The 27418-nt window shown below is 39.4% G+C and overlaps 1 protein-coding gene across 9 annotated transcripts in view; it reads right to left on the bottom strand.

Annotated features, from left to right (window-relative positions):
• The window catches only part of Mgam (maltase-glucoamylase), a 140293-nt gene that overhangs the window by 26969 nt on the left and 85906 nt on the right, over positions 1–27418 (bottom strand). For 6 of the 9 annotated variants that reach the window (NM_001368875.1, XM_006506044.2, XM_006506042.1 and 3 more), the window contains 15 exons: positions 27070–27180; positions 26717–26779; positions 17450–17584; positions 16640–16727; positions 15428–15566; positions 13395–13528; positions 13236–13270; positions 13028–13144; positions 12461–12609; positions 11720–11804; positions 10860–10916; positions 6738–6862; positions 5013–5101; positions 2507–2550; positions 1925–2092 (listed from right to left, as the gene is read on the bottom strand). The exons of 2 other annotated variants lie outside the window; for them this stretch is intronic. In NM_001368875.1, coding sequence (NP_001355804.1) covers positions 1925–2092; positions 2507–2550; positions 5013–5101; positions 6738–6862; positions 10860–10916; positions 11720–11804; positions 12461–12609; positions 13028–13144; positions 13236–13270; positions 13395–13528; positions 15428–15566; positions 16640–16727; positions 17450–17584; positions 26717–26779; positions 27070–27180 — 1539 coding nt within the window. The remainder of the gene's footprint in view (positions 1–1924; positions 2093–2506; positions 2551–5012; positions 5102–6737; positions 6863–10859; positions 10917–11719; positions 11805–12460; positions 12610–13027; positions 13145–13235; positions 13271–13394; positions 13529–15427; positions 15567–16639; positions 16728–17449; positions 17585–26716; positions 26780–27069; positions 27181–27418) is intronic. One more of the 9 variants, XM_011241330.1, reaches the window with a different exon arrangement.

Below are 27418 nucleotides of genomic sequence, written 5' to 3'. Positions count from 1 at the left end.
GGTTTACTTTCCTTTTATGGCAAAGTGGGCCCATTGTGGAACACAATTCCTGATTTGTTATTCATAAAACACTTCTGTAGTATTTCATTTTAGAATAGCAAAGCTCTCAGGTGATAATTACATTTTCATCTGTATTATAGCTGTGGCTTTGAGAAGTTCACAGTTCATCATTGTACCTGGGCAAGTGTTTCCTCCTCCCTTCTCTCTCAGCTTTACCTCTGCCATCTTCTTTTTACTATCTTTTTTGCATATTTTGTTTTCCCCTTTTTCTCTCTCCTAGAATAGGGGCATTTTGATAGAATTAAGGAGCCACTTGCAACATAAGAGAAGAAAGGACGTCAGTCCTTAGAACCTTCGGCTACTAATGTATGCTAGCAACTCTCCATCTTCTAATATCAACAGAAATACAAAATATTGTTTGCCCTTTGGGGATTTCTTGTCATGGTAAACTAATGAATGTCACCACACACGCCATCTTTATAGGTCCATTCTCCCATCCTTCACAGTAAGCTGTGCTCAGCAATTTGACTAAGCTTTGAGCATCAGCAAAGAGCAAAACAACCATTCACCACTTTAGTTCATGGTACCTGTATCCTGAATACATGTCATCAAGACAAAACTTCAGACGTGATAACATGCCATTGCACTAGAAGTAGAAACTGGCTTATTTCCCCAAATTTTGGTAAAACCTTCATACATGGCAATCCAACAGCTCCACTCTTTGTGCTCAGGATTACTGGGGGAGGGTTTCACCTTTTATTAAGGCATGAAGGAACGCAACACAATTCTGTCTGCTGAGTTCTTTTGTTATCATCTAATCCAATACAAAAAAAAAATCATTTGGGTAGCATCTTCAAGTTCTTTATTTAAATATGTCATCAGAATGTATGTGTGTGTTGGAGTTAGAATCTTGATACTGATGAAAGAAAGGGGGAAAGTATTAAAACTTTTTGAAAAACTTCAAAAATTTATTGTATTAGGACTCAGCACTGGCCATTAGCTCTCAGATCTACATTCATCTGGCCTGACCTCCACTTTCCTATCTGTACTATTCATGTTCATTTGTGTGTGTGTGTGTGTGTGTGTGTGTGTGTCTGTGTGTGTCTGTGTGTGTCTGTGTGTGTGTATCTGTGTGTGTGTGTCTGTGTGTCTGTGTGTGTGTGAATGTTTATAACAGACACAGACACACAAGTGTGTGTGTGTGTATGTGTGTGTGTGTGTGTGTGTGTGTGTGTGTGTCTGTATGTATGTGTGTTGGATAAGGTTATATCACTTTGCAATGAAGAATTATCTTGTTATCATCTAATCCAAAACATAATAATAATAATTTGGGTAGGATCTTTAAATTCCTTTCTCTTAAATATGTCATTAAAGTGTATATGTGTGTATAAAATATATATGTATACTACATATGTGATATATATAATATGTGTATATTATATATATGTGTATATATTATATATGTATATTGTATGTAATACATGCATATATCATATATATGTATATACATCATATATGTATGATTTCTATATATATGAGACATATATGTGACTTATTTGTGTGAGTATTACCTATGTGTATATTATATATGTGTGATTGTGTGTGTGTGTGTGTGTGTGTGTGTGTGTGTGTGTGTGTGTGTGTATGATAATAAACTTAGTAAGAGAGCAGAACTCTTGAGAGACATGAGTCAAGAAAAACAAAACTAAAAACATCTGCTCTTATCATCCTTGCCCCTGCAGCTCCCTGACTCATTCCAGCTCAGACATGTCACCACATGCCCCACATGTCACCATAATTCCCGGCAATCTAACTTATCCACCATATTTCAGAGATGCAGTTATCCTTTGAGAACCACAGCAGCTTTAACAATAAGAATCACCATAATGCCAATTTGAAAAGCCTCAACAAAATAGCGACTTACCTTCATGCTTGGATCGTAACTGACTTGAGGAGCCATCTGATTTACCATACCATTATGTTTCACTGTAACATTGTAAAGCGGCCGTGTTCCAAAAATTTTAATCTCCTGAAATGCTAAGTTATCAGGGTTCATGTAGGTTGATTGTAAAGTGCTCACATCCAAACGGTTCTGAAATACATCAAGAATATTTATCCATACATGAATGAATTGGAGTTCTGTAGGTTGTCGAATGCCACATCCTAGAGCAGATATTCAGCTGCTGGGAAAGCCTCTGAGTAGAGAGCATCGACCAATGTATGCTTAGGAGAAAAAAGTGAGGACATGCAGACAGACCTTTTACTTAACCACATAAAGACACTGACTGCATAAAACAATTCTTTTGGAAAATACCACTTGATTTATGAATATTATTGCCTCCTTTTGATAGCATGAGTAATGAAATTACTGGGAATTAAGTCATAAACAGGAATGTGTACACCCATAGTCATTGCAGCAATTGTAGTCACACACATACACACGCCAATAAATGTTAACGGTCAGATAAAAGATGACACTCTAGATTCCTAAAAACTTTCTACTTACTTGAGTGACTGAAAATTTACATAGAATGTTGTTGGTTGTGAGATCTAAAAACAAAAGAGAGATGAGTCAGGCTAGCATGGCCAGTGCAAAAGCCAAATTTATGTACCTCCTTAAGGCTGACAGTTGATTTCAAACAACAAAGTACGTCTTTTATGACAGATGCATCTAGTAATACCACCTCTTCATTCATTCATAAATCAGTGCAAACAAGGTATTTGCATTTCCTGCCTACTGGCAATAATGAACATAGAATGTAGATTCTCTTCGGCAGGCTCATTTCATAGATACACATATTTGTGTATTGAGAAGTGAAATGATTGTATCATTAAGTAAGTCACTTTATTTTCAACGTTTTTTTTTAACAATGGCAAGACCAACTTCTATTTCCACCAAAGGATGCCAGTGGGCTCTCTGAATTTCTGTACCTGCACTAATTCTTTTTTTTTTTTTTTTTTTTTTTTGGTTTTTTGAGACAGGGTTTCTCTGTATAGCCCTGGCTGTCCTGGAACTCACTTTGTAGACCAGGCTGGCCTCAAATTCAGAAATCCAAGTGCCTCTGCCTCCCAAGTGCTGGGATTAAAGGTGTGCGCCACCACCGCCTGGCTGCACTAATTCTTGTTACATTAATTATTTCATTCTGCTCATACTGCAAGATGGAGGGGGTGATATCTCATATATTATTTTATTTAAATCTGAATTTATTACTAGTGCTCACCATTTTCTCAAGTATCTGTTAACTATGTGTATCTTCTCTGAAAGAATATCTATTAAGACATTTTTCCTATTTTAAAATAATATTATGATTCCCGTGATTTTGACTTTTAAGAGTATTTCTTATATCTTCACATTGACTTTTTGTCAGATACATAATTTGTTCCATTTTCTCCCACTTTGTAAGCTGCCTTTGAAAACTATCACTTTTTACTTTTTCTGTATAGAAGACTTCAAGGTTTATATAGTATCTGCCATTTACTTTATCTATAAAGACTAGTGAAAAAGAATATTTTCCCTATTATTTTCCTAGAAGACATATATTTTCAGTGCTTAACTTGAAATCTTGCATATATTTTACAATAGTGAAGATATGGAGAGTACCTAGATGTTGAAGAGTAGATGGTGGGAAAAGAAATGATGTAACATGTCCGACATAGAGGCATCAGCAAGTGAGACCATAGAAATGCTGTATCATGTGACCTTGCATGAGCCTAAGGCACATCATATTAAATGAATGAGCTAGGCACAAAGAGAAGTTCTTAGCCACCACATTTACACCATGATTAAAAAAAAAAAAAAAAAAACTTTTACAAACAGTACATGGAACTGTCATTGCTAAGGGGCAGGGGAATAGGGAAGTCATTTGATGGGCAGAGACATTGAGTTATATAAGCATGTTCTGGGAAGAAAAATGTAAGGCATGGATGATACTGAATGTCTTCATTCTTGATCATGGTGATGATAATCAATAAATGGTTAATATGTTAAAGACATTTGTAGAGAGAATATCTTAGTCTTATGTCTATATGGATGTGACACCTGTCAATAATACATATGATGGCCTATGGCTCAGATAGGAAATAGGAGGTAGAACATCTGGAAGGAGAGAGAAATCTGAGATGGAGCTAAACAGGAAATTCAACCATGAAGATGCCATGAGATAATGAACTGGACGCATGGTACCTAAGCACAAGCAACCAGTCATGTGGCAGAATTTAGGTTAAATTAAATGGGTTTTCATAAGTCATGATTTTGGTTAGAGAAAAGCCAAGCCATATGGCCAAGATATTTGTAAATATATTTTGAGTCTGAATTTTATTTCTGGGAGTATGAGACTGAGAGGCAGAACCAGGCCTAACTTCTTCATGTGTTGAGTATGTTCAAACTTTTTTGATCCATTATTTTCAAATAAAACTAAGATTTTTAAAACTGTAGCTTGAGAATGGCAAAATTATGAAGTATACGAGGCCAAGCCATGGCTTTCCTTTCTCCATGCTAGTATCACCCTGCAAAGAGCTCCCTAAATGTTTCCAAAGCAAGTGTTCTATGGGAATTATTTCCTAAGCTAGGGTCACAATATCATTACTGCACAGCAACTTATATGTATTAAAGCACTGGTTGGTGCATTCATAGGCAGTAGGAATGTATATGCTCACCATTAACATTTGTCCCCCAGGATTTTGGGATAATAAACATTTCAGAGCATATGAACTAAAGCACCAATTATGAGACTATGTCTTTTAAAGGTCTGTTAAAAAAGAGTAAGAATCAAGTCAACACAAGAACTGGGGGAGGGAGGAATGTAAATTCTCCTTCTACCTATGGTTCATCTATCATGGCCTCTGACCAGTATGACCAGAAGCAAATGGGTTTTTGTTTTTCTTTTATTTCTGGAATGTGGTTACTGCTAGGATGCCTGGTGAGATTTCACTCTCAGGTGAATGACCAGCAGGAGTAAAGGGACAGAGTCTGGTGCAGGTCTGCAATGGCCACACCCTCTCAAGGCACTCACCCTTCGACTGCCCATCATCCCAGAACAGCTCTCCTCTTGCTTCTTTGTTCTCATCCAGGGCAATGAGAAGACCAAGAGGATTCTTCCGGCTATTGGGGAACAGATTCACACAAGTCACAAATTCTTAGGGCTCAAAGGATTTTACCAAACGTTTGCATCAAATTTGAACTAAGAAAGATACTAGTCAGTCACATATGACTCTTTTGCTTTAGGCATGAATGGAGAATATCATAAGTGTTTTCCTCCAATAGTAATTTTACAAAAAAAGTATTTTAAACACCTATTGAAGGGCTTAAGCATGTAAGCCTCAGAGGTTCTGAACCATCATTAACATTAAAATTACAGCTCTATTCTCAAAATGGCTCATTAGGAGAGGAACAAAATCCTATACAATGTTGCTACAATCCTGGGCATTTTAGGACAGTCTATTCCAGAAGAATCGTAGTGATTTGAAAGTTAAATCTATATGTGTCAATAATGAGAAATGAATAATTAGAAAAATAGAGGCAAATGGACTAGGGATATGCTGAGATCACTCAATGCTACAGTACCAACCTAGCTGGTGTGTTCTACATCCTGGTCCTTAGGCCAAATTTAATAAAAGCATAAACTCAAGTGCTGTAAAATAAATGACTGTACGGGAGAGTAGCATCTTTGGGGCATTGAAAGCCACCTCTATTATTAACATATGGGAAAAGAGAGGGTTATCGAAGTCAACTTGGAATCACATTTTCATAGACATGGGCATTGTATTCTTTTAGGATTCAGACTTTTAACTAGGGGGAATAAGATTTAATTTTTGAAGCAGAAATTCGGTGTCAGTACATAAATTGATCTGAAATTGGTTATTTTACAAAGATGGGGGAGGGTAGAAGGAGAAGATTAATGATAGTCATTTTCTCATAAGAGGGACTAAGTTGAAATACTAAGGAAGTGAGGGAAACTCAAAGGAAAAGGCAGTTTTCAAGCCCCCTAAGAAGTTCCTCTCTACTGAAACCTACTAGAACTAAACTTTGAAATGTATAAGGATGCCAATAATAACCTTCTGTAGAGATAGAATTATAATTGTGTAAGTGAAGATGATAATAAAAAGTCAGTGGCTCAGGAAACGAGGGAGAGATAAGTTTGTGTTGTTAAAATACAATTACAAATTTTAAAAAGTGCTCAGTTATTGATAAGAAGCAGGAAACTGGGTTTGTAGGTGCATAGTCAACAGAACCCAAGTCTAGGGCAGAGATGGTATGAGGCATGAGCAGACAACTACAGACAGGTCATCAGTCCACATCAGGTAGGATGAGTACTGAATGAGATTGCACAGAATTGAGCCTTCTCAAGTCATGAGACTTACAATATGAAAATAGGGAGAGCCAGTGATATGGACTACCCCAATTGTCAATTTATCCTCAAAGCTAAGGTAAATAAGGAGAAAGAGGAAAGTTTTTCAAAGTCCAGCAGTGTGCACTTCTCTGTCAAGATCACATAGGGTAGAGACTGCTGGAAATCTAAGAGTAGAGTATAGTGACACCACATGCGCGTGTGCACACACACACACACACACACACACACACACACACACACACACATACACACACATCAACCCACAACATAAATCTGATGGAGGAAATAGGTAAAATACAAAACTGATACTGGAGAGATGAATGACTCTCAGGACAAAAGAGTGAGCTCAGAGGTGTGCAAAGCAGAACCCCCACTCTCCTTGTTCACCTTAAGTGAGTGTTCAGGGCAGGTCGTTGCCATGGCAGGATGTAGCCCCCTCGGACATGAAGATTGATGTGCTCAAGAGGGGCTGGTAAGGTCTTCCACTCTCCTGTTGAATTGATATTTGCACCCTGGTGTCAAAAGGAGGAGAAATGATGAGGTAAGCATACACTTTTCCCTGAGCAATACACCCCACTCACCCCCCTAAACCTGTTGCTAGGTTATCACCATCCATCCCAAACCTTGTTTCCCTCTTTGGTCATTCACTTGCAGCTGCATGAAGTCTGGCTGTGCTTTGCCATATATCCAGGAGAATTCCTGCTCTTTGCAGAATCTCATATAGACCACCAATCACCCTCACTATACACCCTGTTTCTAAGGCAAGATGGTACTGGACAATATCTTCATTTATTTTTTGTTGACTGGAGATATGCTGTCCCTTCTTCTACGTGCCCCCCAAAGCTCCTAATATCTTTGGTATATGCTCCACGCAAAGATAAGGGTGAGAAGGCTTATTTACATAACAGTTTCTTGAGTTGAATTTTTCTGTCTTATATTTAACACCTTTACCTGCCCTCGTGTGTAAAAGGTGCTCACTCATCTGAGTCATAACCTAAAATCCTTTCACTTTTCTCAACCACAGTAGGGCTTCTTCATAATGCAGGTACTTTTTTTGAATATTTCTTTTGTTAAAAATAGATTTTTTTTCACACAATATATTCTAATTACGTTTTCTCCGCTCTCTACTCCTCCAAGTTCCTCCCCACCTCTCTTCCTATTCAGACCTATCACTTTTCTGTCTCTCCTTATGGAAAAAGACATCTAAGCAATATAATATTTTATAATATAATGTAATATAATATAATATAATATAATATAATATAATATAATATAGCAAAACCAAGAAAAGTAGGATTGGATAAAACAAACAGAAAGAAGAGCCCAAGAATAGGCAGAAGAAACAGATATAGATGAAGCATCACATTTATTCACACATTCGATAATACCATAAAAACAGAAAACTCAGAAATCACAACTTATGCCCAAAAGCTATACATAAGTACATACATACATATATACTACATACATACATACATACACATACAAGTAAATGCAAAAAAAAAAAGAATCCTGACATAACATTATGAGACAAGGAACCTCCAAAGATTGTGTTGGGTCCATTTTCTGTGGACCATCTACTGCTAGGCATGCAGCCTACCATGAAGAGTAATTTGTTTCCCTAGTGAGCCTCCCTTAGAGAAAACTACTTTTTAATTTGAAAGTGGTTAGCAAAGATAGGTTCTAAGTTAGGAATTAGGGCATATGTCCACTGATCCTTTCAGCTCTAATATACATTGGTCAGTGCAAGCACCATTAACAATTAGGTTAGAAAGTTCTTTTTTATTATGCTATACTATAATATGGTGTGTCTCTGTACATGTGTCAGGTGATCAGTGTGTTTATTGTAAATGTGTGTTTATATGTATACACACATGGATATGGTTATATATCAATGGTTCTCAACCTTCTTAATGCTGTGACTCTTTAATACATTTCCTAATGCTATGGTGACCTCCAGTTATAAAATTACTTTTGTTGTTACTTTATAACTATAATTTTTCTACTATTATGAATCATAATATAAATATCTGTGTTTTCTGGTGGTCTTAGGTGACCCCTGTGAAAGGGTTGTTTAACTCTCCCTAAAGAGGTCTTGACCTACAGGTTGTAAACTGTTACTGTATAGTGTCAGAAGCCTCTAGGAAAGGCTAAAGTCACACAAGTACATTTTATGGAAATGGCCCAATGTTTTGTAAGTCTGAGATGGGTGACCTCTAAGAATACAAGGTCCTTAAACACTTCACCCCAGGATTGCTTTTTGCTGCTGGTATGCCTTTTCTGTCACCATTACATAGCCTAATGATTCTTGGCATTAGCCCATCCTATGGGGTAGATTTTCTACAGATCAACATGAACATGTACTCTCATATAGTAACACTGTGTAGACAAATTGATGGTTTCATAATCCCTAATAAGGATTTTATAAAATTCCTAAATTTATACAAGTAATTTTGAGCCCTCTAAATGCTGCAAAAAGAGCTCTGTAAATCTTCATCTGCCATAGGCTAGACGCACTAGAATAAGAAAGCAGGTTTGGGACAAATTTACAATAAGGAAAAACTTTCCTTCTAGGTTAGCTGTGAGACTACTATCTGGTAACTAAAGATCATAAGCTTGAATTGGACCATATATTGTAGGTGCAACTTATTGAAAGTGCAAAGACAAAAGGTAAAATATTGACTCATTTATCTATTCAAAACTTCAAAGTAATAATATGCTAGGCAGATGGTTTGTCTATTGGCAAAACCATGCTGACTTGTGACATAAAAATTATAGCTTTAAACTTATAATGATCTTATAGGTCTAAAAGATAGATAATCAATATTTAGTCAGGTGCCAGTCTTAATTGAAAGACACAACATTTCTGCTGTAATTCTTTGTCATTTTATAACATGAACTTGCTATGAACTTATGGAACATAAAGATGCTTGGGAAACCATGTGATCAATTATCCTAACAAAGTATAAAAACTAGAAATGGCAGTAAAATGATAGTGCAGCTTTCTTCAGCTTCATCTAGGTTGAGCAAGTATATATTCTGCATGCACAAATTTTCTCTATTCCTTATTTCCTCCTTTCTTTCTCTTCTTTTCTTTTTTCTCTGATTCACAAAATGTTAAAGAGCTCCAAGCCTCTTGCCTAGCCAGTGATGGGGTCTGTGAGCCAGAGAGCAAAGATCCCCAGCAACTAAAGCTCCTTTACTTAATCCCCTGATGCTAACAGCAGGAGTTAAGTGCCAGAAACCAGAGGCATTAGGCCACAGAAGAGTAGGAAACCAGTGGCTTTTAGACACAAAATAGTAACAGAGAGTTACAAGGCCAAAGATTATCAGTCTTTGGCTTTTATCCAACGCTGTATCCCACCTCAGTAACTGTACTTCTAAAGACTGGGGCTAGACTTTGGCATTCTATGAACATTTATATGCACATTAGTGTGTGTGTTTGAGATCCTGTGTGTTTGTGTGTGTATATGTGTTCATATGTGTGTGCGTGGCTGTATATGAGTTGTACATATGCATTAGTCTCTCTCTCTCTCTCTCTCTCTCTCTCTCTCTCTCTCTCTCTCTCTCTCTCTCTCTCTCCCTTTCTCCTCTCCCACCCTCCATCTATGTGTGTGTGTGTGTGTGTGTGTGTGTGTGTGTGTGTGTGTGCACATGCACAGGCATGAGCAGGCCTGATTGCTCTAGTCAACATTCTCTCCATTGTATTTGTCTGTCCATTGGTGTTTTGAGACAAGGTCTGTCACTGAACCTGGAGAGGCTGATTGGCTAGACTGGCTAAATCCTCTTATCTCTGCCCCTCTATAAATAAGACAAGTTATGTGATAAATGTCCCGACTTTCAGCTTTCTGTAAAAGCTGAACAGCTATTTGTTCACCTATAGGACTATAAAAAGTTCCTGTATCTGTTTTCACAGTGCACCATGTCATATGAGGCAACTTGAATCCTTGATCCCTGGTCATAGCCACTCATACTTGACACCAAATAAATTACTTCATATTCTTTTTTGAAGTAATATCTGTGTTTTTCATTGACAGTGCCATATCTCACCTGTCTCAGCTAATCATATGGAGTAATTCTTTGAGCATCTGTGCAACAGCAGCAGACACTTAGAAATACAGAAGGGAAAAGAACGAACTCATGTAAACATAAATGTAATCAAACATCACTATTAAGTGCTTTCTGGTGTCAGGGAGACAAAAAGAGATTTTCACTGTGTTTACCATGTAGCTAGCAATGATATAAGCAAAGATATTGTTTACATCAAGCCAGGCACAAGATGACAAGATTACATGTTTCTTTATAGCACTTCTCTAAAAGAGTGACTAACACTTGTCTGATACAAATAGGAAGTGAGAAAATTTAGCTCACAAGGATTGAGTGGCTCATGCCAGACCATAGCAGGTGATTTCCAGAGTCATATTTTCTTATGTTGTCTTATGAGTCTGTCATAATCAAAGACATTGAACTCTGACACTGCCAGGTTTTATAAACATTTAGCAAACTTACCGTGTAATAGTCATACCAGAGGGCTGTGGGGAAATATGCACTGATGTTTCGGGCATTCTGAAATTAAACACAGACCACATGTGGGTATTGCAATTTGAGACAGAGTAAGCAAATTGCCAGGTACCCTGGCATAAAATACTAGAGCTGAAATTGGATACAGTTACCCCAGCTTCCTAATATCACCAATGCTGAGAACTCCTGTATTCTTACCCAACTTCTACGGGTGGAAATGGCCCAACAAAAACTAGAAGCTTCACTAAAGCCCTTTGGGGGACAGGAACTCAAAGAAAATGACCACCTCCTGCTTGAAGACTTATCCATCCATTCTCTAAGGATACAATACCCAAGGCTAGGTATAAAGCAGGGAAAAAAATCTGTAGGTTCAAAAGTATTTCAAGGTGGTTTAATTCGCTTTTCTGTTTAGTTACATGCTCACCTAGATACAGAAGCTGTAAAGAAACATCTCCTGTTGTACGTGTAACCACACAAGGAAGTCAAGTACACCCAGACACAAGGGGGGCACACTGCTGCAAGCAGCTCTGAGCACTTCAGCTATATATGGTAAGAGGCTATGAAGAATCTATACACTACGTCCCACACATGATTCTACATGTTTCATTGTAGTCATTGGGAAAACAATCATGTTTATATAAAGTGTGGAACAATATTCCTCTTGACTGATGTAAAGAAGGATTTGAGGGCAGAAAACTCAAGACCCAGAATTCTACTCTGAAGAACCATTAGACAAATATAGACCAAGAAACCCTGTTTGAGGATGTATCTCATTCCTCACTTCCTTCTCCATATTTACTCAGCCTAGCAGTTGGGATTCTCCAGTTCTCAGAGGCCTCCATACTCACAGGCTCTAGCACAGGGCTGACTAGGAAAGCTGGACCCAGCAGGAACTGTTTGTCTATATTCCAGGTCTTCCGGTCTGACACAAATCTGGAAAGGAAATTGAAGGTGTCACAACCAGACCTCAGTAGGAATTTGACTTAATGCACTGAAGAAATTCTCAAGTTAAAACGCATGTCAGAGACCCTATGTGTTCTCTGCCTCCTGTGCTTCTGCTCAGCTCAAAGTATCCCATTTGTCCTGATTCCAGAACCTCAAATATTTTTGAGAAATGTGTTGATGGACAAGCTATTTCTTCATTATGGCACATTTTCAATTTAAATCTTCAGTAGAATACTTATGGAGGTAACCTGAACAAATAATGGATTAAAGTATATAATATAATATAATATAATATAATATAATATAATATAATATAATATAATATAATATAATATAAGTAAAGGATGTCATATGAAGAAAAAATAATGCTATAGAATGTTAGATCCTTTAAAGGCCTCTTTAAACAGTTGTTTTCAAACTATTTCACCATGTTAAAAAGTCATTTTCTTTCTTTTTTTTTTTTTTAATTCAATGGCTGGCCTTTCATTGAAGACCTGTGGTAAGCACTGGTAAAGGATGAGACCCACCAGGACATTACTGACAAAAGAGAGTCACAGCTTCAGAGTGGAAGAAGTGTTTTAATCAACCCCTACCTAAGAGGTTAAACACAATGTCTATTAACAGAAATCCATCTCAACACTTACTCATGGAGAAGGGGCCGCACAACTGTGCTGCCCTCCATGTGGGCCTTGTACATCAAGGTGTAGAGATATGGCAACAGGGTGTATCTGGTTTCCAACACACTTCTGGAAATATCCTCAAAGGTTTTATTCCAGGATACAGGGTCTTGTCTCTAAAACAGAATGAGGAAAGTGTTCAACAACCCACCCAGACACCTAAGAATTCAAGGTCATTGAAGACATATTTAAACTATATAACATCTTTAAAATATCATATACTAAAGAAAATTATATATGGGACCCCTAGATTATTTGTAATGGACTGGGAAACATCAGCATACTTTAAAAAAAAAACATTAAAACATTCTATATGAGCTATAATGGAAATTAGTCCCTAAGCAAAAAGAATAACCAAAATAATATTGAAAACTATGATTTATAGGAAAGGCATTAATGGATTTAAAGATTCACCAGGTAACACAGACAGCCGGAATGCTCTCAAAAACTGGTAATATATATATATATATATATATATATATATATATATATATATGCAGTGAAATAATATGGATGAGAAAGCTGACATCATACCTTGGTCCCAATGGTGTTGTGGTTCCTGGAGAAGGGGTAAAAGGCGCCCAGCTGCATCCAGCGAACACACATCTCATACTCAGCATCTTGAAAGAACCCACAGATGTCTGACCCGGTCTGAAACAACATGGAACAAAGTCAGCTCTTGGTGCTTTCTAAGAGACACTGCTACCTTCCTAGGGAGGAGGAGCATGTAAAGGACACTTACATAGGATATGCCAAAGAGGCTGAAATCCATCATGCCTGCAATGAGAGATGCAGCAGGGTCAGCACAGGACATTCTCTGCACCCTTCTCCCCCTTCACCAAGGATCTTACTCCCACCCCTGTCTGCAGAAGCAGGCACACCCCTGGGCACACCCACACACCAATGATGGATTTCCCCAGCTGGTCCCAGGCAGCTGTGTTGTCTCCCAGCCAGTGTCCTCCCCAGCGTCCAGAAGAGGGGAATGTGGAGCGTGTGATGACGATCCCTCTCTCTCCGGTCACCTCCTGCACAGCTCTGGTTGGGGAAACAAGTAGAAAAATTCATGGCAGGGCAGGGGAAGTTTGACCATAGAGCTTCCTCCCCAGAGTCCTTGCACTTAGAATATCTTTTTTAAAAATCTTTCCTGTATGACTACAAGAATTATAGAAATATGACTCATTAGAGGAGGACTGGCTACCTGATAAGGATAATAAAGGCAGTAAAAAGTTTTTTAAACAGTTGTTTTCAAACTATCTCCTCATGTTACAAAGTCATTGGCTTGTCCCCGAGTAGTAAGCACTTACAGGATCTGTCTGTTTATTCTCTCATACGTGACTTGATATTCGAGAAAGAATATGATAAATCCTATCAGGATTTACCTTAAGATAATTATTTTTCTTTTGGCTTACATTGTGAGCATGCTAACTACTTGAACAAAAGGCCCACTGACTATCCAACAGGAGTGGGCAAAGACAAACACCTTTCAACAGACAAAGACTCACTTTCAACATAAGAAGGCAAGGTTTCTAACACTCAGCCACTCCTTTTTCTCTTGTAACCAGTGATACCACAGTACTGACTATTCTGCACAATGACTTACAGTGTACCTGTGGGTATGCTCAAGAGGACTACTGATTTTCTCACAGGGATGGCTCCACAACTACAAAGATATTGCTTAACAAATAAGAATTGCTCCATGGGTTTCCTGTGAGCAACAAAATGTTGGGTCCTGTTTGTGTAGCTAGTCTATTAGTCTATGTCTTTTTATTGGGGAATTGAGTCCATTGATATTAAGAGATATTAAGGAAAAGTAATTGTTGATTCCTGTTATTTTTGTTGTTAAAGTTGGAGTTCTGTTCTTGTGGCTGTCTTCTTTTAGGTTTGTTGAAGGATTACTTTCTTGTTTTTTCTAGGGTGTAGTTTCCGTCCTTGTGTTGGTGTTTTTCCTTTATTATTCTTTGAAAGGCTGGATTCATGGGAAGATATGTGTGAATTTGGTTTTGTCATGGAATACTTTGGTTTCTCCATCTATGGTAATTGAGAGTTTGGCTGGGTATAGTAGCCTGGGCTGGCATTTGTGTTCTCTTAGGGTCTGCATAACATCTGTCCAGGATCTTCTGGCTTTCATAGTCTCTGGTGAGAAGTCTGGTGTAATTCTAATAGACCTGCCTTTATATGTTACTTGGCCTTTTTCCCTTACTGCTTTTAATATTCTATCTTTATTTAGTGCAACTGTTGTTCCAATTATTATGTGTCGGAAGGAATTTCTTTTCTGGTCCAGTCTATTTGGAGTTCTGTAGACTTCTTGTATGTTCATGGGCATCTCTACCAAACCCAGACACTATTGCATATGCCAGAAAGATTTTGCTGAAGGGACCCTGTTATAGCTGTCTCATATGAGGCTATGCCAGTGCCTGGCAAACGCAGAAGTAGATGCCCACAGTCATCTATAAGATGGAACACAGGACCCCAATGGAGAAGCTAGAGAAGGCCCTCAAGGAGCTGAAGGGGTCTGCAACCCTATAGGTGGAACAACAATATGAACTAACCAGTATCCCCAGAGCTCGAGTCTCTAGCTGCATATATAGCAGAAAACGGCCTAGTCGGCCATCACTGGGAAGAGAGACCCCTTGATATTGTAAACTTTATATGCCCAAGTACAGGGGAATGCCAGGGCCAAGAAGCGGGAGTGGGTGGGTAGGGGAGCAGGGTGGAGGGAGAGTATAGGGAACTTTCGGGACAACATTTGAAATGTATATAAATAAAATATCTAATAATAAATAAATAAATAAATACATACATACATACATAATTGCTACATGGTTATTACAATTACTTTATACTCGTCCTTAGAATGGAAAACAAATGGAAAAGTAGAGACACTACAACACCCATCACAGAAGTAGACCAACAGGAGAAGGCAGAGTCACTCACTCGTAGGTGGGTCTGGTCTGGGACCACCCGTACAGGCTGTGCACATCATAGTGCTGCACTCGGGAGCCATCTGGAAGGATGTGCTCACTCTCCATGCACAGCGTCTTGCTGCTCAGGCCCCTGTCTCTGCCTTCAACGTCTAAGGAGAGATTTAAGACAGTGGAAGACGGTTATTATTCTTCTCATTCCGGACCTCTTACTAGTGAACTGATCTGTAGAACTTAAGTTAAATTTGATTTCCATCTGGGTCCCCTTCCCTGACTATGATCAACTCAGAACAGTGATCTGAGCTGAGGTGCAAGAAGCATTCAAGTGCTTAATTGCTGGTTTTTCTACGAAGGTGAGGGAGGCATAAAAACACTGAGTTTTCATTTATTGACAACAGAGTAGGCTTTGGCCACATTTGCAAATAGAAACTATTTACTATTGTTAACACACCACAATGCAGCTTGTAATATTATCTGCCTCTTTATATACACTCTACTGTAAAAAACTGATACTTAGGAAAATTGTGTAAGCTTTGAGATATCTTACATCTCAAAGAAAACAAAATTTGGGAAACTGCCATAAACACAATTAAAACCAAATGGTCAATTGGCTCCACGACAAAGGGAAGCATTTTTTTCTAAGCATTGGTTACAAAGAAAATGCAGGTAGACACATTAACAAAGTTAATAACTAAGACAAGTGACAAGCCTTTGAGCACATTACTACTGTTGATAACCATCTGGAAAAATTGGAGGAATTTTCCCAATGTCTCCTGGATCTTGCCACACAGAATTACGTAATGTACTTCCCATACTTAATTTCAGACCCATTAATCCACAGCCCCTGTGAAAATATACACTTGGTGCCAGGTAACCCTTGCTGGCCAGGATAGCCATTGCTTTCTGGGTTTATGCACAGAAGACAGAGAATGTTATATACAATAAGAGCACAGTAGCATAGTAGCATGTCATTATGTAGAAATGAATCTTCATGTATGCATTTTGATGAGACCATCATTCATTCCCTAAGCTGTGCTTTCCTTAAGAAGGAAAGGTTGATTGTGGGGATGTTAGTTTTCTTTTCTGCCTTCCCAGATTGCCTGCCTTCTTAATAAAGTACAACTGATCTTCAGCTCTTCACTCTCCTCAATGACATGTGTGGTGACAGGCATCATTTACTCCAGATAATGCCCTCCAACAGGAAGGGGAGGAGCAAGGTCCTTACGTGGCATGTAGGGTGGATGGTTCAGAGTAGCATCACTGCAGCCTGAAGGAACTGCCCCGTTCACAAAGCTGGAAGGTTCATTCATATCCTACAAGTGTCAGAAACATTGCTTCCATTTAATTACAGCCTCAGCATATAAATTCAGAGTCAAGGAAATGGCAGAGTATTAAATATCCAGTAATCTTCAGACATCTGCATAGGGAAAATTGTCAAATGCTGGGGAACCTAGCTATAAAGAAAGAGTAATCTCAATAGGAAAAGTTCCCCTGAGGCATCAAATTTCCAAGGATTTTATGTGAGGTCTTAGAACAGGAGCTTCAGGTGGAGACCGGCTGTGGAGAGGATCAAGGCAGCTCCACAACTGATTAAAGGGAGTGCAGTGTGACATATCCAAAACCTGGGATGAGTATTATTATGTTAATATATTAAGAAACACACAGGAAGGTGGACTGGAGAGATCTCTCAGTGCTTAAGAGCGCTTGTTGCTTTTGTTGGGTTCCCAGTATCAACATGATGGCTCACAACCATCTATAACTTCTATTCCTGTTTGAGATATGACACCTTCATAAGCACTAAGCACACACATGATGTACATACATAGTATATGCATATCTATTACATGTAAGCAAAGCAGTATACACATGGTGTATATGCATACATGTAAGTAAATTATTCATACAAATGAAATAAATAGGAAGTCTTCTAAAAAATCCTTTAAGAAAATTTTAAAAGATTTTTTATTAAAAATATACACATTCAAACACAACTATCCTATACTTCATGCAAGTGAACACACACACACACACTTACAATCCACAGGCCATCAAACTTCAAGCTCTTTTCTGGTTCCTCTGTGTTCGTGTAGAGTTCTTCAATCTCCTTTTTCCACCACGTGGCAGTTGAATTACGGAAAAAGTCTGGGAAGGCCACATAGGCTCGGTATTGCTGTAAAATAACAGTACTTGGTTATTTGTCATGAATGATTACATTAGGCAGCAAAATACGCTTGGTGTGAATGTGTCTCATGCTGTCTTATGCTACATGCTGATAGATAATGATAGTACGAACCAAGTTGATAGAATTTTGGAACAGCATTATCTTAGAAAAGCATATGGAACCCAGATAAGAAAGCATAACAAACCATCTACCTAGAATCTGAGAAATATCCACTGAATCTCCCCTCAAATCTCTACAGGAGTTGAGGTGATCAACACCCTATACTCAATAAAGTATGCTATACACCCCCTATCCCTATTGCCGATCATTTCTTAAGGACTGACAAGATATGGTAGAAGTCCTGTGAGGCCTTAGCTAAATGTAAGGTGTCAGGTGACAGGTATCAGGTTGGTATCAGGAAACCTTCCCACTGGGAAAGAAGTAGAGAAAAGATTGCATGTGGTGATTTAGAACCAATTACTATGGCTTTTCTGTTTGCTGTGATTTCCAAATCAGAGGAAGACTTTCGTTATATGTAACATATAGTGGGAGGACTTAAGGCTTCTGGTTTAGTTTCTCTTTCTCATCCCTCAAGTTATAAAAACATTGTTATAAGAAAAGTGGATTCAATGTATCACTCCTTAACTTCATTTTACAGGTTCTAGGAGCAAAGATATTTTCTTACATTTTTTAGTTGATCTTCACATTCTCTACTGTGTTTAACAGAGTTAGAGAAAATAATAGATAAATAATCATGCATGCTCTGCCTGCTTGTGGATTTATGCCCCTCAGCAGGAGAAATTAGCCACAGAAATCTATTCTTCCCCCCAATATTTATTTTCAGACCTTTCAGATTCCACCTCACACCAGTCAGAATGGCTAAGATCAAAAATTCAGGTGACAGCAGATGCTGGCGTGGATGTGGAGAAAGAGGAACACTCCTCCATTGTTGGTGGGAGTGCAGGCTGGTACAACCACTCTGGAAATCAGTCTGGCGGTTCTTCAGAAAATTGGACATAGTACTACCGGAGGATCCAGCAATACCTCTCCTGTGCATATATCCAGAAGATGCCCCAACTGGTAAGAAGGACACATGCTCCACTATGTTCATAGCAGCCTTATTTATAATAGCCAGAATCTGGAAAGAACCCAGATGCCCCTCAACAGAGGAATGGATACAGAAAATGTGGTACATCTACACAATGAAGTACTACTCAGCTATTAAAAAGAATGAATTTATGAAATTCCTAGCCAAATGGATGGACCTGGAGGGCATCATCCTGAGTGAGGTAACACATTCACAAAGAAACTCACAAAATATGTACTCACTGATAAGTGGATATTAGCCCCAAACCTAGGATACCCAAGATATAAGATGAGTTGGGTAGAGTACCTTCTACTTCTATTTTGTGAAATAGTTTGTGCAGAACTGGAATTAGATCTTCTTTGAAGGTCTGATAGAACTCTGCACTAAACCCATCTGGTCCTGGGCTTTTTTTGGTTGGGAGACTATTAATAACTGCTTCTATTTCTTTAGGTGATATGGGTCTGTTTAGATGATCAACTTGATCCTGGGCCTGATCTGGGGCACAAGTCCCTTCCGCTCGACTCGAGCCCCGGGCTACCTTGCCAGCAGAGCCTTGCCCAACACCCGCAAGGGCCCACATGGGACTCCCCACGGGATCCTAAGACCTCTGGTGAGTGGAACACAGCGCCTGCCCCAATCCAATCGCGCGGAACCTGAGACTGCGGTACATAGGGAAGCAGGCTACCCGGGCTTGATCTGGGGCACAAGCCCCTTCCGCTCCACTCGAGCCCCGGGCTTCCTTGCCAGCAGAGTCTCGCCCAACACCCGCAAGGGCCCACACAGGATTCCCCACGGGATCCAAAGACCTCTGGTGAGTGGAACACAGCGCCTGCCCCAATCCAATCGCGCAGAACCTGAGACTGCGGTACATAGGGAAGCAGGCTACCCAGGCTTGATCTGGGACACAAACCCCTTCCGCTCCACTCGAGCCCCGGGCTACCTTGCCAGCGGAGTCCCCTGACACCCGCAAGGGCCCACACAGGATTCCACACGAGATCCTAAGACCTCTGGTGAGTGGAACACAACTTCTGCCAGGAGTCTGGTTCGAACACCAGATATCTGGGTACCTGCCCTGCAAGAAGAGAGCTTGTCTGCAGAGAATACTCTGCCCACTGAAACTAAGGAGAGTGCTAACCTCCAGGTCTGCTTATAGAGGCTAACAGAGTCACCTGAAGAACAAGCTCTTAACAGTGACAACTAAAACAGCTAGCTTCAGAGATTACCAGATGTCGAAAGGCAAACGTAAGAATCCTACTAACAGAAATCAAGACCACTCACCATCATCAGAACGCAGCACTCCCACCCCACCTAGTCCTGGGCACCCCAACACAACCGAAAATCTAGACCCAGATTTAAAAACATTTCTCATGATGATGATAGAGGACATCAAGAAGGACTTTCATAAGTCACTTAAAGAATTACAGGAGAGCACTGCTAAAGAGTTACAGGCCCTTAAAGAAAAGCAGGAAAACACAGCCAAACAGGTAGAAATCATTAAAGAAAAACAGGAAAACACATCCAAACAGGTGATGGAAATGAACAAAACCATACTAGAACTAAAAGGGGAGGTAGACACAATAAAGAAAACCCAAATCGAGGCAACGCTGGAGATAGAAACCCTAGGAAAGAGATCTGGAACCATAGATGCGAGCATCAGCAACAGAATACAAGAAATGGAAGAGAGAATCTCAGGTGCAGAAGATTCCATAGAGAACATCGACACAACAGTCAAAGAAAATACAAAATGCAAAAGGATCCTAACTCAAAACATCCAGGTAATCCAGGACACAGTGAGAAGACCAAACCTACGGATAATAGGAATTGATGAGAATGAAGATTTTCAACTTAAAGGGCCAGCTAATATCTTCAACAAAATAATAGAAGAAAACTTCCCAAACATAAAAAAAAGAGATGCCCATGATCATACAAGAAGCCTACAGAACTCCAAATAGACTGGACCAGAAAAGAAATTCCTCCCGACACATAATAATCAGAACAACAAATGCACTAAATAAAGATAGAATATTAAAAGTAGTAAGGGAGAAAGGTCAAGTAACATATAAAGGAAGGCCTATTAGAATTACACCAGACTTTTCACCAGAGACTATGAAAGCCAGAAGAGCCTGGACAGATGTTATACAGACACTAAGAGAACACAAATGCCAGCCCAGGCTACTATACCCAGCCAAACTCTCAATTACCATAGATGGAGAAACCAAAGTATTCCACAACAAAACCAAATTCAGACAATATCTTTCCACAAATCCAGCCCTTCAAAGGATAATAACAGAAAAGAAGCAATACAAGGACGGAAATCACGCCCTAGAACAACCAAGAAAGTAATCATTCAACAAACCAAAAAGAAGACAGCCACAAGAACAGAATGCCAACTCTAACAAAAATAAAAGGAAGCAACAACTACTTTTCCTTAATATCTCTTAATATCAATGGACTCAATTCCCCAATAAAAAGACATAGACTAACAGACTGGCTACACAAACAGGACCCAACATTCTGCTGCTTACAGGAAACCCATCTCAGGGAAAAAGACAGACACTACCTCAGAGTGAAAGGCTGGAAAACAATTTTCCAAGCAAATGGACTGAAGAAACAAGCTGGAGTAGCCATTTTAATATCGGATAAAATCGACTTCCAACCCAAAGTTATCAAAAAAGACAAGGAGGGACACTTCATACTCATCAAAGGTAAAATCCTCCAAGAGGAACTCTCAATTCTGAATATCTACGCACCAAATGCAAGGGCAGCCACATTCATTAGAGACACTTTAGTAAAGCTCAAAGCATACATTGCACCTCACACAATAATAGAGGGAGACTTCAACACACCACTTTCTTCAATGGACAGATCGTGGAAACAGAAACTAAACAGGGACACAGTGAAACTACCAGAAGTTATGAAACAAATGGACTTAACAGATATCTACAGAACATTTTATCCTAAAACAAAAGGATATACCTTCTTCTCAGCACCTCATGGGACCTTCTCCAAAATTGACCATATAATTGGTCACAAAACAGGCCTCAATAGATACAAAAATATTGAAATTGTCCCATGTATCCTATCAGACCACCATGGCCTAAGACTGATCTTCAATAACAACATAAATAATGGAAAGCCAACATTCACGTGGAAACTGAATAACACTCTTCTCAATGATACCTTGGTCAAGGAAGGAATAAAGAAAGAAATTAAAGACTTTTTAGAGTTTAATGAAAATGAAGCCACAACGTACCCAAACCTATGGGACACAATGAAAGCATTTCTAAGAGGGAAACTCATAGCTCTGAGTGCCTCCAAGAAGAAACGGGAGAGAGCACGTACTAGCAGCTTGACAACACATCTAAAAGCCCTAGAAAAAAAGGAAGCAAATTCACCCAAGAGGAGTAGATGGCAGGAAATAATCAAACTCAGGGGTGAAATCAACCAAGTGGAAACAAGAAGAACTATTCAAAGAATTAACCAAACGAGGAGTTGGTTCTTTGAGAAAATCAACAAGATAGATAAACCCTTAGCTAGACTCACTAAAGGGCACAGGGACAAAATCCTAATTAACAAAATCAGAAATGAAAAGGAAGACATAACAACAGATCCTGAAGAAATCCAAAACACCATCAGATCCTTCTACAAAAGGCTATACTCAACAAAACTGGAAAACCTGGACTAAATGGACAAATTTCTGGACAGATACCAGGTACCAAAGTTGAATCAGGATCAAGTTGATCATCTAAACAGTCCCATATCACCTAAAGAAATAGAAGCAGTTATTAATAGTCTCCCAACCAAAAAAAGCCCAGGACCAGATGGGTTTAGTGCAGAGTTCTATCAGACCTTCAAAGAAGATCTAATTCCAGTTCTGCACAAACTATTTCACAAAATAGAAGTAGAAGGTACTCTACCCAACTCATTTTATGAAGCCACTATTACTCTGATACCTAAACCACAGAAAGACCCAACAAAGATAGAGAACTTCAGACCAATTTCTCTTATGAATATCGATGCAAAAATCCTCAATAAAATTCTCGCTAACCGAATCCAAGAACACATTAAAACAATCATCCATCCTGACCAAGTAGGTTTTATTCCAGGGATGCAGGGATGGTTTAATATACGAAAATCCATCAATGTAATCCATTATATAAACAAACTCAAAGACAAAAACCACATGATCATCTCATTAGATGCAGAAAAAGCATTTGACAAGATCCAACACCCATTCATGATAAAAGTGTTGGAAAGATCAGGAATTCAAGGCCCATACCTAAACATGATAAAAGCAATCTACAGCAAACCAGTAGCCAACATCAAAGTAAATGGAGAGAAGCTGGAAGCAATCCCACTAAAATCAGGGACTAGACAAGGCTGCCCACTTTCTCCCTACCTTTTCAACATAGTACTTGAAGTATTAGCCAGAGCAATTCGACAACAAAAGGAGATCAAGGGGATACAAATTGGAAAAGAGGAAGTCAAAATATCACTTTTTGCAGATGATATGATAGTATATATAAGTGACCCTAAAAATTCTACCAGAGAACTCCTAAACCTGATAAACAGCTTCGGTGAAGTAGCTGGATATAAAATAAACTCAAACAAGTCAATGGCCTTTCTCTATACAAAGAATAAACAGGCTGAGAAAGAAATTAGGGAAACAACACCCTTCTCAATAGTCACAAATAATATAAAATATCTTGGCGTGACTCTAACTAAGGAAGTGAAAGATCTGTATGATAAAAACTTCAAATCTCTGAAGAAAGAAATTAAGGAAGATCTCAGAAGATGGAAAGATCTCCCATGCTCATGGATTGGCAGGATCAACATTGTAAAAATGGCTATCTTGCCAAAAGCAATCTACAGATTCAATGCAATCCCCATCAAAATTCCAACTCAATTCTTCAACGAATTGGAAGGAGCAATTTGCAAATTTGTCTGGAATAACAAAAAACCTAGGATAGCAAAAAGTCTTCTCAAGGATAAAAGAACTTCTGGCGGAATCACCATGCCAGACCTAAAGCTTTACTACAGAGCAATTGTGATAAAAACTGCATGGTACTGGTATAGTGACAGACAAGTAGACCAATGGAATAGAATTGAAGACCCAGAAATGAACCCACACACCTATGGTCACTTGATCTTCGACAAGGGAGCTAAAACCATCCAGTGGAAGAAAGACAGCATTTTCAACAATTGGTGCTGGCACAACTGGTTGTTATCGTGTAGAAGAATGCGAATCGATCCATACTTATCTCCTTGTACTAAGGTCAAATCTAAGTGGATCAAGGAACTTCACATAAAACCAGAGACACTGAAACTTATAGAGGAGAAAGTGGGGAAAAGCCTTGAAGATATGGGCACAGGGGAAAAATTCCTGAACAGAACAGCAATGGCTTGTGCTGTAAGATCGAGAATTGACAAATGTGACCTAATGAAACTCCAAAGTTTCTGCAAGGCAAAAGACACCGTCAATAAGACAAAAAGACCACCAACAGATTGGGAAAGGATCTTTACCTATTCTAAATCAGATAGGGGACTAATATCCAACATATATAAAGAACTCAAGAAGGTGGACTTCAGAAAATCAAATAACCCCATTAAAAAATGGGGCTCAGAACTGAACAAAGAATTCTCACCTGAGGAATACCGAATGGCAGAGAAGCACCTGAAAAAATGTTCAACATCCTTAATCATCAGGGAAATGCAAATCAAAACAACCCTGAGATTCCACCTCACACCAGTCAGAATGGCTAAGATCAAAAATTCAGGTGACAGCAGATGCTGGAGTGGACGTGGAGAAAGAGGAACACTCCTCCATTGTTGGTGGGAGTGCAGGCTTGTACAACCACTCTGGAAATCAGTCTGGCGATTCCTCAGAAAACTGGACATAGTACTACCGGAGGATCCAGCAATACCTCTCCTGGGCATATATCCAGAAGATGCCTCAACTGGTAAGAAGGACACATGCTCCACTATGTTCATAGCAGCCTTATTTATAATAGCCAGAATCTGGAAAGAACCCAGATGCCCCTCAACAGAGGAATGGATACAGAAAATGTGGTACATCTACACAATGGAGTACTACTCAGCTATTAAAAAGAATGAATTTATGAAATTCCTAGCCAAATGGATGGACCTGGAGGGCATCATCCTGAGTGAGGTAACACATTCACAAAGAAACTCACACAATATGTACTCACTGATAAGTGGATATTAGCCCCAAACCTAGGATACCCAAGATATAAGATATAATTTGCTAAACACATGAAACTCAAGAAGAATGAAGACTGAAGTGTGGGCACTATGCCCCTCCTTAGATTTGGGAACAAAACACCCATGGAAGGAGTTACAGAGACAAAGTTTGGAGCTGAGATGAAAGGATGGACCACGTAGAGACTGCCATATCCAGGGATCCACCCCATAATCAGCATCCAAACGCTGACACCATTGCATACACTAGCAAGATTTTATTGAAAGGACCCAGATGTAGCTGTCTCTTGTGAGACTATGCAAGGGCCTAGCAAACACAGAAGTGGATGCTCACAGTCAGCTAATGGATGGATCATAGGGCTGCCAATGGAGGAGCTAGAGAAAGTAGCCAAGGAGCTAAAGGGATCTGCAACCCTATAGGTGGAACAACATTATGAACTAACCAGTACCCCGGAGCTCTTGACTCTAGCTGCATATATATCAAAAGATGGCCTAGTCGGCCATCACTGGAAAGAGAGGCCCATTGGACTTGCAAACTTTATATGCCCCAGTACAGGGGAACACCAGGGCTAAAAAAGGGGAGTGGGTGGGCAGGGGAGTGGGGGGCGGGTGGATATGGGGGACTTTTGGTATAGCATTGGAAATGTAAATGAGCTAAATACCTAATAAAAAATGGAAAAAAAAAAAGGATAGACGGAGTATCAGGATATACATGCATTATCAGGTGCATCTGAGTGAGAATTGAATTTTCTATAGGATGTATCTATAAATTAAGCCAGACTTGCCTTACCCTATAAAATCATTTTTACACTTCACTCTGCAGACAGGAATCTGCACATGCAGTTTTTAATTAGCTCAGCACACATACCACATGCTATATCACTTTGTTTGTTCTGAGTTAACTTTCAATCTATTGGACACATGGGAAACTCAGTGGTCTTGGGAGTAGGTGAACCCTGTCAATCACGGAAAAACAGCAATGAAGAGTACAAGAGGGGCGGACTAGCTGACCTGTTGATAAGAGGCATAACATTTGGAATTTCTGACTGCCTTTGTTTCTATTCTCTGTTTCTAATGATATGCCTGCTGGAGATGAGAAAAGAAGTGGGATTGTTTGGAGGTTAATTTTCTGCATTTCTGAATCACCTGCCTTCTAAGTAAACTGAAGCTCATGAATGCAGACTTTCTCAGTCTGCTCATTAGCATATCTCCTGATAGGCAACATGTACTTCAGCACTAGAATGTTTTATGAAAAATTACTTGGATCAGAGCTTAAGGATTCCTTGTCATTGCATGCTCAATGTCACATGGTACTCACCAGTTGTTATACTATCAACACTGTCCTCACATTATCAGGTGCCTAAAGATCAGGGTCAGCATTGCCTCAGAGGCTGAGGGAGTGTACATCTTATGAGTTAATAGCCAATACCATGACAGATGAAATGACACCTCTACAAAGGTCAACAATAAAATCCCATAGCACGTATGTAATTGAATGTCTCTGGCCTGTGAATTCATGACCTAACTGAATTGTCAGATTCAAGTCACCCTTGGATTCTGACAACTTTGGATTTGAAGTCAACAATATGCCTTTATTAACCATGGGCAAGTAACTTACATTCTCTGAGTCTTAGATCTTAAAAAAATTATAATGACATCACAATTGGAGAGGAAACATTAGTAGGTCATCAGTACACAAATGACAGGAAGGACACATGTGACTAGAGTGTCATCATCCTGCTCAGTAACACTAATGGGAATTCCTAGAACTCCGGGTATGGCTTCCCTTTCAAGATAATCCTGACTACACACAAAAGCAATAAAGGACCTTTTACCTCCACTTGATGGTCCCAGCCTAAAGAAGGGTCCACAGTGATATTAGGGTAATCAGGCCAGACCTGTGCGCAGAAAAAGGAAAGGTCAAAAGAAATGCCTCTGACAATTTGACATACACAGAGTTTCCTAGAAAACTCTAAGCCACAGTCCTACAACTTCAACTTTCATGTAGGATTGTTCTATGGAGAAGTAGATTGCATGAAGCTCTTAATTATTGTCAATAAACATTGGCTGTAAAATGAAAACTAAGACCCCAACAACCAAATGGAGTAGGTGAAAGCCACACTTACAAACACATTAACAATTTCCTGGCCAAGGGGAAAGGATTGCTGAATGACTGCCCAGTTCATACCTTTCCCCAGACAATGCTTCCATTATTGGGATATCTGATGAAGACGTCATTCTCCACGCCCCGGGTGAAGGCAGGATAGGGCTGTGTCTCATTGCCAGAAATGGCTGGATCCTGCAGTCAGAGCACAGGGCAGGTGGGAAATTATGATGGAACACAGAGTGGCGGTGAGGGTTGGAGGGTTGTTATTCCCCAGTTTCAATTTGTACTATAGTTTCCATGGCTCCCAAGAAGTACTCTTACATTAATTACACTTCTATTTCTCTCCTAGAACAGGAAAGGGCAGACAGCCTAAGGTGACCGCTGCACAAGTCCATCCATTGTCCCACTCACTGCCACACATTCACACAAG

The sequence above is a fragment of the Mus musculus genome, chromosome 6 (assembly GCF_000001635.26).
Source record: "Mus musculus strain C57BL/6J chromosome 6, GRCm38.p6 C57BL/6J".
Classification (NCBI taxonomy): Eukaryota; Metazoa; Chordata; class Mammalia; order Rodentia; family Muridae; genus Mus; species Mus musculus.
The sequence above is the reverse complement of the archived record's forward strand: the minus strand, read 5'-3'. Positions and strand labels throughout refer to the sequence as shown.